The sequence below is a fragment of the Zerene cesonia genome, chromosome 3 (assembly GCF_012273895.1).
Source record: "Zerene cesonia ecotype Mississippi chromosome 3, Zerene_cesonia_1.1, whole genome shotgun sequence".
NCBI lineage: Eukaryota > Metazoa > Arthropoda > Insecta > Lepidoptera > Pieridae > Zerene > Zerene cesonia.
In genome coordinates, this window is record NC_052104.1 from 2,425,158 (window position 1) to 2,435,642 (window position 10,485).

At 30.2% G+C, this 10,485-nt stretch overlaps 2 protein-coding genes across 9 annotated transcripts in view; both read right to left on the reverse strand.

Moving 5' to 3' along the window:
* The window catches only part of LOC119837113 (peripheral plasma membrane protein CASK), a 146,557-nt gene extending 141,871 nt beyond the window's left edge, over nt 1-4,686 (reverse strand). For 7 of the 8 annotated variants that reach the window (XM_038362677.1, XM_038362644.1, XM_038362636.1 and 4 more), the window contains exons 1-6: nt 4,195-4,686; nt 3,727-3,839; nt 2,572-2,677; nt 2,407-2,484; nt 1,818-1,999; nt 876-944 (exon numbers count right to left, since the gene is read on the reverse strand). In XM_038362677.1, the coding sequence (XP_038218605.1) occupies nt 876-944; nt 1,818-1,999; nt 2,407-2,484; nt 2,572-2,677; nt 3,727-3,839; nt 4,195-4,253 (607 nt within the window). In that variant the 5' untranslated portion in view covers nt 4,254-4,686. The remainder of the gene's footprint in view (nt 1-875; nt 945-1,817; nt 2,000-2,406; nt 2,485-2,571; nt 2,678-3,726; nt 3,840-4,194) is intronic. The other variant, XM_038362669.1, reaches the window with a different exon arrangement.
* Nucleotides 4,687-6,976: 2,290 nt separating this feature from the next.
* Nucleotides 6,977-10,485, reverse strand: part of LOC119839484 (anosmin-1) — an 11,187-nt gene continuing 7,678 nt past the window's right edge. Inside the window, exons 5-10 of the mRNA XM_038365770.1 lie at nt 9,518-9,702; nt 9,253-9,395; nt 8,373-8,511; nt 7,957-8,101; nt 7,657-7,732; nt 6,977-7,381 (exon numbers count right to left, since the gene is read on the reverse strand). Of these exons, the coding sequence (XP_038221698.1) occupies nt 7,217-7,381; nt 7,657-7,732; nt 7,957-8,101; nt 8,373-8,511; nt 9,253-9,395; nt 9,518-9,702 (853 nt within the window). The 3' untranslated portion in view covers nt 6,977-7,216. The remainder of the gene's footprint in view (nt 7,382-7,656; nt 7,733-7,956; nt 8,102-8,372; nt 8,512-9,252; nt 9,396-9,517; nt 9,703-10,485) is intronic.

Below are 10,485 nucleotides of genomic sequence, written 5' to 3' on the forward strand. Positions count from 1 at the left end.
AATACAAGTAATTTGGCTCGAACTCACAATAACACAATTAAGCTGAATTAGAATTTAAATAAAAAGTAATGCGGTTAATTCTAAAATAACTCAATCTTACGTTTCTTCATTTAACTCATATTAAAACATATCATTTAATGCTTATTTAAACAAACATGTCAAATATATATGGGATTTTAATAAATTTTCAGTTATCCTTATTTTTATTTTTATTTTTTTTTTTTTGTAAAAAGCAACAAAATCATTTTTTCTATCTAACTTCTATAAGCTTCTATTGGCTATGTGAGTTCGATAGTATAATGATCATAGGGTTAAGGAACACATATATCAGTGTATCTATGAAATGTGCCAATGCATAGTGTATCTCTGCCTGATAATATTAGACATTGATGAAATGAGTGACACAATTCCAGACCAGCTATTTAAACCACCTGAATTGATGAAGTGAAGTTTTCCAGCATTTTTTGCTCAATAGTAGTTAATATAATATATTCCAAGTATATTTTTTCCTGAAAAATTACTTTTTTTTCTATTCTTTCTGTTATAAACAACAAGAAGAACAGCATATCCTTTTGTAATCATTAATTATATTCTATTATTCACCATGTCTTCTCTAATAGTAAGATACAAAAACATATAATTCAAATCAAATGTTTCACATATAACAATATTAATAATTACAATAACATTCCACATGATTAAATATGTTACAAAAATAAAGTCTGTATGAGTAAACTTTCATTATATCCCAAGTTATCAAACTCCACTCGATTAATTAAGGCGTTAATTATATCTGGAAAGTGTTACATGTGCCAATGAAATTTGCACACAATGTCCATGCAGTTAGGGCACAATATTGTCTGCTCCTGTCTTACCATACTCATCTGATTTGAGATAGGCTTGGCCCATGGGACCCACTAAGGGCCGATTGTCCATCACCAGCTCTGTGTAACATAGTCCTTGGTCAGACTTCATCCAATTTTCATATTTTTATTAAAGCCATTTAATTTAATTTATATTAGTTTTTTGCGTAAAATACAAATTTGGCTCAAAATGTATTGATATTAACAATTTTAAAAGACAGAAGATCTTAAATACACTAAATAGATTAACATTCATATTTTTACACAAAAAATATACATTTAAAATAAACCAGTACGAAACTAAAAAATCAAATTAAAAAACAATTTAATCCTGGCAATACTGCAGTATCAGAATATTGTTAATTCCTGTCGTGATGAGAGTATGCAGTGATATCAAGATAAGAATCAGCTGTATCACAGCATTATAAAATAAACACTGTACTTAATATCAAGATTGTTTAACTAGCCTTATCAATACAACAACAACTTTAATTGTATTCATAATTTTTAGGTACACACTTTATAAAATTGCTCATACTATTCTGGTATAGACTTCAAGGATTTATTTAGATCAACCATTAATTTAAAATTTTAATTTTTTAGGCTATTTGCTCTTCCTTAAAGTAACATTGTCCTCGGTTGAACCATGACATGTTTTAAAAATAAACAGGAACTCAAATCAAAATGTGAATTGATTGTGGATAGATAGACAATTGGTTGTAAACCAAAGAAACATAAGATTCCACATTTCACACATATACATTTAATTGATGAAGAAGCAAAAAATGTACAACATCAACATCTTTCATAAAATGCACAATGTCATTATTTTTCCTAGGTCAATATGTATATATAAAATATCAACAACATGTCATAGTTAAATTCCAGGCATAAGTACCCTATCGCAGTAAGCTATCAAACAAAGCTGCAACTATCACTAAGTATCTCACTCACCAGGAGGTGCCCGGTGAGCAGTGGGTGTGGGGAGTTGAGCAGCCACTCCAAAACCTCCAAGTTTGACCGGAGCACAGTTGTCTCTGCCAGCAAGTAGCACACAGTGGGGTCTCACATCTCTATGTACTATGTCATTCTCATGACAATAACGAAGCGCTTCCAATATTTGCCGCATGTAGTGGCTGAAAAAATTGTTAATTAAGTTATTAGACTAGTATATATGGTGGTTTAGCAAAAAAACAATTGATTTGATCTCTCATCTTATATTAAAAAGTAATGATTTTTATGTTTGTCTGCACATTAGTGGTCCCTCAGTGGTTAATCAAGACATAAAAATGGAAGAGTTAGTATGTGTATGTGTCAAATACATAGTTTGACCATTACATGAGTCCAATATTCCTTAAAACTTACTTATTTTACAAAATTTTAATATAGGTAATAATTACATTAATATAGGTAAAAATGAATAATATTATTGAAAGAGTACAAATGAATTGAAAAATCCATTTAAAAATAAACAATAATATAGTTGTAGTTGCCTAATACTCCTTAATATTTTCGCAATAGTACTATGCACATAAATACATACCATGCCACAGCTTCGCTGTACACAAATCCAGCCGTTGCTCTTCTTACAACCTCAAAGCAAAGATCAGATCCATCCATACTGGAAAATGTAAAAGCACAATATATTAAATACAAAATGAACAGATGAATAGAGTTTACTTTGATATAAGAATATAATATTACTTACTATTCAAAGACCATATACAGCATGCCTTCAGAGCTGTATGTCTCTAAGAGCTCCACAATATGGGGATGCTTTAGCATATGGCATATTGTAGCTTCACGTTTCAAGTCTGAAATGATATTTTACATACATCAAGAATTAAAATTAACAATATTAGTTTTCATCTGTTGTAAATTTATTGTAGAAAACATATACAGAGTATAATAATAAAACGTATGTATTAAATGTTTCATTCACATATAATATATGAACTTTATTATATTGTTTATAAGCAGTTTTTTCTGTTTCTAAATTGTGGCAAATATAACATGGACATTTATCTTTAAAAGTAAAACTATTAACTCAACTCTTGTATAATATGATTACAACATAATCTGTTTAGCATATACTTTCTCATGAGTACCTATATTCAATCAAGGAATACAAGGTTGAATAAACCTAATCAAATAAACATTCAACATGAAGATGATTTAAAATAAACTTATCTATACAAAACATAAGAATATAATTTGATTTAAAAATTAAATATCTTAGTCAAACATTATCACCAGAATATTCACTGCTGATCATAGGCCTCATACAAATGTATTGGTCATAATTTACCATGTTAGTCAAGTTTGGGCTGGCTAATTATTTATGTGATTTAGTTCATTGCATGTTTTTTTTTTTACAGAATAAAACATAATAAATTGGTCCTTTGAAATGATTTATACTACACAGATAACAATATAGCATTCAATAATCTCTAATACTATGTTTTTAATTATCTTTCTTACATTCTATGTTTGTATCCAAATAGATAATGCAAGCCATATAATTTGGACCTGGAAATTTAATAGCACCTAATGTTTGCATTAATAGGATACTCAATTACTTTACTATTAGATAGATTGACAAGTTACAGTCTTGTTTATTTACTTTTGGATATTTTGCACCAGACAAATCAAATCAAATCAAATCAAATCAAATTTATTAAATCAAACACTTAAATCAAACAGAAATTAATGTAACAAATCGTACCACTAGAGATTTTAAATATGAGATTATGGGTTAGTAAGCTTAGGGATATTTCTCAAATCATACAAATAAAGGCAATAATAATAATAATATTAAAAATTAGATTATACATCATGAACATTAACATTATTTACAACTTACCAGCAGTACTCAATCCTGGGCTCGCTGTGAACCTTGCTACATCAACAATCTTCACTGCAAACTGTTGACCAGTCTGTCGGTGTACACAGCGTCGGACAAGACTAAATGGTCCTCTGCAAATATGAAATTAATATATTCCATCAATGGATTGTATCAATAATTTTACAACATGATTTCTATAGCATATTCAAATACATTAATATGAAAAAAAGATTTCGTATTTTGTTTGATACAACTTTTCTTCCTCATTTGTTGTACATGAAAAAAATAATTGATAAAACATTGTTATGAGTGTTACAGTGTCTGATAACACATAACAAAATAAAAAAAGATTACCCAAGCTCATGATACAAATTTATTTACAAAATTATTAAATATAATATACTATTAAAGAAGATATTTGGAAACATGCTACAGGATCCGAAAATATTATTTATTACGCGAAAATTTTCATAATTTTATACTCACTTGCCAATAATTTCGCAAAGTTCGTACACATCATCGAAAAGAACTTCTTCCTCGGCCATTTTTCACCAATTATTTATGCACTACGTTTCAGTAAGGATTAAAAAATATCATTTTCGCACAGCCTTCAACCCGAAAACGAGAAGGTTACGCCCAGGGACGTATTTCAAGGATTCAAACTTACAAGGACATTAATAACTACTTGAACACAAACTGATATTTAATGACAAAAGTTGTATAATAATAATTAATAATAAAATCAGTAAATATTCGAAAATTAGATAAATACTTTACAGTTGAAAAAATACGACCTTTCGCTTCTATTTTAAAAATCGAATTCTTCACATATATGGAACTGGTGTATTATTAGAGGAAAAATATTTTGTTTATATTACTACTTGTAGATAACTGAATAATATAATAGAAATATACAATTATTTATTAAATTTTCATTTCCACTATTTTCTATTTACTTTTGACATTTACGATTGCAAATTTTTGGTCTGAAGTTAGCAACGCATGAGGATATTGTTACCCTATACCTCACTCAGTACCTTTTTGAACATACAAATTGCCATAGCAAATAAAACATAATAATTAACTGCTACCTGAATATCTCGAATATTTTAATTTATGTTTCACTTAAAGTGTAATATTATTATTTTATAATGTGTGCATCTTTTAATAATATTATTTAACATTATTTTAGTCTTATGGACATGACTATAGTTTTAGGTCCCTACTTATTTTAGATTTGTATATTTAACTACTTATTAATTTAATGTACATAAGGTATTTTTAATTTATTATTTATGTCTTACGTTTTATTGATAGGTACACAAAAAAAAACTTGTTCAAATATATTTGGTCTAATAACAATTAATTTTAATTTATAAAGGACTAGCTGTAGGACTACCGGGATAAAAAGTTGCCTATAACATGTTATTCCAGTTGTCCAACTGTCTACGTACCAATTACCGTGGCGGTATCACGGGTGGCCGAGAGAGGCTAGGCTTTGCTACGGTTTGGCAAAAAACGCGGGTTCGAATCCCGTCTCGTGATCAATTTTTTTTCTATTTTTTTAAATTTCTCATTTATAAAGCATTAGCTGTACCCCGCGGTTTCACCCGCATAAGTCCGTATCCCGTAGAAATATCGGGATAAAAATTTGACAAATTTCATTGCAATCGGTTCAGAAGTCTTTGCGTGAAAGAGCAACAAACACACATCCTTACAAACTTTCGCATTTATAATATTAGTAGGATAGGAAGTAGGATAGGATATATAAAAATAAAGTCAATGATTAATAAATAATTGTCAAATGATGAATATTTACAGCTGCTCTAAATACGTAAGTACAATTTTTTAGTTTTTAATTGCAATTACATTTTTCAAATAAAATTAAAATTAAAATTAAAATTTCAATTGATGATTGCGTGAGGGAGGGATTGAGTGAGTTATGTGGTTTTCCCAGACGACCAAAGTTTCGTACTTACAAGCAAGAAATTGGGTACTTAGCACAAAAGTACTTACATTACCTTAAAATTGCTAAAATTAACAATCGAGTAACCATGCTACTTACATGTGAGCATTATATTATATAGGTCAGGTCAGTATGAAAAATAGATAGGACATGCGCATTTACCAAGCAACCCGACTCAAAAATTAAAATTGAAAAGCAGATACCTACCTAACACAAATTTTTACAGGAAATATCCCAACAAGATGATACTTAACGTACGTTTTTTTTTCATTCGTATTGTGTTGATATCATGAATAGGGAATTCTGTTTGCTTATTTATTTGACTTCCTTTTACGCCGCAGCGAAGCGAATTTATGTCATGATAGTTACGTCTGAAGATATCTCAGTAGTTAAGAGGCTACGTCTGAACTTTTGTTGCATTGAAACATCTCATTCGCTTGGGAATGCTATTGACCATTCACGGAAAGCCGCGGCCGATGGCTAGTTTATTAAATACCTAACATCTTCTTCCCAAGACATGTTCACTCTTTTCTCGTCCTATCTGGCAATGTTTTATGGGTTTTCAATTTTTTTTTAAATTATCATTAATGGTATGTGCATATTCTAATGAGAAACACATTACCTGGGTAAGTTGTGCCACTCTGTGCATTTGTAGAACATTGACTATAATCTATTTTCTTTACGTTGTACAATGAGCTTTTTGTCTATCATAAACGAACTTCAGAGATTCAAAAGTTTCTTCGCCTGCCTGGTTATAGCATGCATAACCTGTTACCTCTTCACCTTTTTATAAGATATATAGAAGCCCTTGACGCAGCTGTTCCTTTAAAAAATACTGAAATATTGGTCCTTGAAGAATTATGCATACAGCATACACCAGCACATTCTTATTATGGCATTTGATTAAGCTCCTCTACCACTTGTCGTTAAGAATCTTTACCCTAATCTAACATTACATGAGTACAAATCAAAGTTTAATAGCGTTTAAAATTTATTAATCTTAACGGAAGGGTCAAGGAAAAATGGAATGGGTGCTGATGTTTTCTCGGAGGAGCCATACACGCGTCATATCACGCGTCGCTCTCTCTTAGACCCCAGAATAAAGTTCAGAAATGAAATGATGCCTGGGACTTCTAAAAAAACACTAATTCCATTCTTGAACCCCTCTATATTTATATACTGATTGCATAAAATTACGATTAAATCAGTTTATAAATGCAAAATAGAATGTAGATATTAAAAAAAGCTTTGAGTTCACAGTTTTAATTTATTCTTAAAAAAACTTAAAATAAATAATTTCTACATAAAATTAACGTACATAACCTTAAATTAATGATGAATACACCGTAAATATTCTTAGTTATTTTTAGTCTTTTTTATTGGGTGCGTTTAACTTCATTACAGTATTTAAGTAGCTTTAAAACAATTAAATTATTACCGAACTGTAACTACATAATTACAATAAGTATCGAAGACTTACTTCGACCGTAATAGTTCTTGCACCTAGTTTAATACAACAGCCTAAGTAACTAATACTTATCATCAGGTCTTACAATGAATTGTTGTATTTATTTTCCGTTGGAAGTATTCACATGAAGGCACTGTTAGTATGAATTCTGAATCCGGACTTATAGTATTCCCAGATGCGTTTACATTCACTTTGTAACTGCAGTGATAGTCTAGTTCGTAGATTTCGAAACTCGTCAGCTGAAACAGAAAAATTTAATGTTACTAAAAGAAACAAATGTTGATATCATGCGTGAAGATTTGTTGGTAGATACTTCTTTATATTCTCTATAAATATATTTGACATAAAAAAATTTAATATCAATATAATAGACATTATTCTAATTACAAACAATTACAAATTTTGCAACTTTGTTGCTAGTTGTAATTCACCATTAATCGCCTAATTTTTAATTTGACAATTGATCAATTGAAAACTTATAATATCAATGTGGTATATGCAGTAAAATAGTTACCTCAGTAATCGCTGATAGATTTTTCATTTCTCTTATAGGATGGTGACACTTGAAGGTTCTCCAGTGTACATAGAATCTGAAATATAGATTAACAAAAGTATGCTATAAATCGATTTAGATTGGATTCGGTTCGAGTAAAGCTCGGTAGGTAATCCAGATACTCAATACATTGGCAATATATTTTATCGAGTTGATTATTTACATTTTATAAGTAGATACATCAAAACCTTTTCGCTAATATTTTTATTCCAACAAATTTAATCGTATCTAATTATATATCATTTGGCTTAATAAACTTACCTCTTCGGCTGTTGGTCTTTATTGGCCACAGTTTGCCAAGTTATCCTCGCCTTGATCTTATGATCTTCCCACAAAAAACGATTAAGTCTTACACCTTTAATTTTCTTTTCTTCCTTGCGCTTCAGCAATGGTTCTGGCCGGCGCTCTATAAATAGGACACTAATGTATAAGCGGATAGATTTAATAAAGAGCTTATGTTAAATGTTATATAAATTACAAAAAAAAAAAAAAAAAAAGTAACAACAATTTCATTAATGCCTCTGTAGGCATTTTTCACATCTACAAAAAAAAATCTTAACAAACCCACAACAGTATACTCATCGTGTTATTACCTACAAAATTAACAACGTATCTACGAGTTTTAATGTCTACCACTAACTCACATTTTCCGTAACTTAAATTGTACAGCTGTTTACCTTCAGTTGCGGTTGTATTGTAAAAAATGGCCGCCTTATCACTTCTAAGTTTTCCCAGACCAAAAAGACTTATAGTTTGAACTTGGAGGAAATATAGAGAATTCGGTTGCAGATCCTTTATTTCCACAGAATGTTGGTCCTGAAAGTAGCGTTTTAATGTCTAATTATCTGTTTTTTGTAACAATTATTGTACATGTATATTTACTGTGTGAAATGTAGCTACATATATCTAAAATATTGACATAATATTATTATGTTAAGTAAATCTTAATTTCTTTCAGTACTGGATTTTTGCATTTTTGCATTTACAAAGTATATCAACTTTATGTAACACATCAATGTATCCTCATTTTAAAATGTGCAAATTTCAGTGGATTGAAATAAACAAATATTTAGAACTAAATTAAGCGGAACATAACTATGGAAATAGGCAGTGCATCGAAAACGAATTAATATCATTTAATCCCTGTAACATGAAAATATTAAAATAATGCTTCTTTAAAACTTAAATACATCATTCTACGCTGTTTCTGTGTAGTAGGTATTAAAAAAGAAACCCGCCCAAGCTTTGATCGGGTCTAAAAGAGCTTTGATCGGTCTTTGAACGTCTCAAAAGTCAATCAAACTAAACATATTGTATATGTTTTTCAAAAGACGGAAGAATTTAGGTGACACTTAACGATACAAAAGTAGCGCTCCTAGAAATATAACTGTGGTTTAGAGCGCATAAGTAAAAGAATCACAAGAAGTACAGAACGTGAAAGAGGAAATAATAATTATACCACTTTCCTCTTTCGAATATTAAGGTAGAATATAGGATAGGTGTATAACATTGGTGATAAAATTTATGTTTGCATGAATTTCGACTAATTTGTTATACCTTTGGTACAGTCTGGTGATTGACCAGCACGGAATCCAATTCTCCACCTAGCCCCCGGACTCGTCTGCTCCAGAATACTTTATATTTCATCACTGGTAGGTCGGATCGGGGCTCCTTCCACTCCAGTTTTATTGTGACGGTTCCTATTGCATTTGAAAAAATTTCATATTAAATTTTAATAAAAACTCCACCACGATGCGGAATTCGGACCCACATCCCTCGTCGTAACGGTATGTATAAATTTTCGAATATACAATATGCTCACCATTTTCAGTTCGCACTGGTTGTACTTTCAACTTCTTCGGCGGTGGTGGTGGCCTGGGTCCTTTCCGTGGGGTGAAGGGAGCGCTAGGTTCCGAAAACCCTCTGCTCCCAGCCGTACTTACAGCTGCTACTCGAAAACGGTACCAGCGGCCTGGTTTCAGCAAGTTCTTCAAGGAGACCTTTGTCCTGAAAATAAGATCAATTAATAACTCGAAATAGCCATTTTATTATTTTTTATTTGTTCTTAATACCTAAGAGATTCTTACAGACGTAAAGAAAGCTAGAAAAGATAACAGGCTACAAAGACTACCAAACAATAATGTTATATATTACCACCCAAATTCTTTACAAAATAGGATTTCACCTACCTACAACCGCCATAATAAATGCTTTTGATAATATTTAAAGTTTGATAAATGTGAATAGTTAATTTATATTCCATAAAAAGGAAACCATTTTTTAAGTTCTAATAAATAGCTTTATTATCCGGAAACAAGAACTGTTGTTTTTTGTATTCCTCCACACAATTGAAATCAATTAGGTTTCTATGTCATCAATCATAAGCTTATCAACGACCCACAATTTATGCCATAGAACAAGTTTTACTCTTGGTTTTGATAAATAATAAAAAGTTTGCTTAATGATACTACCTCCAACGTTGACATAATTTAAGCACCTACTAATGTAAATATGGTTGAAGCAAAAAATATGTTTTAGGATTCATGTGCTGTAATACAAATTGTTCAATGCATTTTAATTAAATCATGTTACTCTCACTTTTAAATCAATTTTCTATATTGTAGAGACTGTAAAACTACTTATCTATTATTTCATAATCAAATATTATTATTTCGATTATACGAGTATTAATGTTTTTTTTAGTCAATGTAAACACTATTCGTTAAAAAAGTACTAAAAAGTTACATAATGAAGAAAAATCGTTTTTCATAATTTGAGCAAATGCCAACA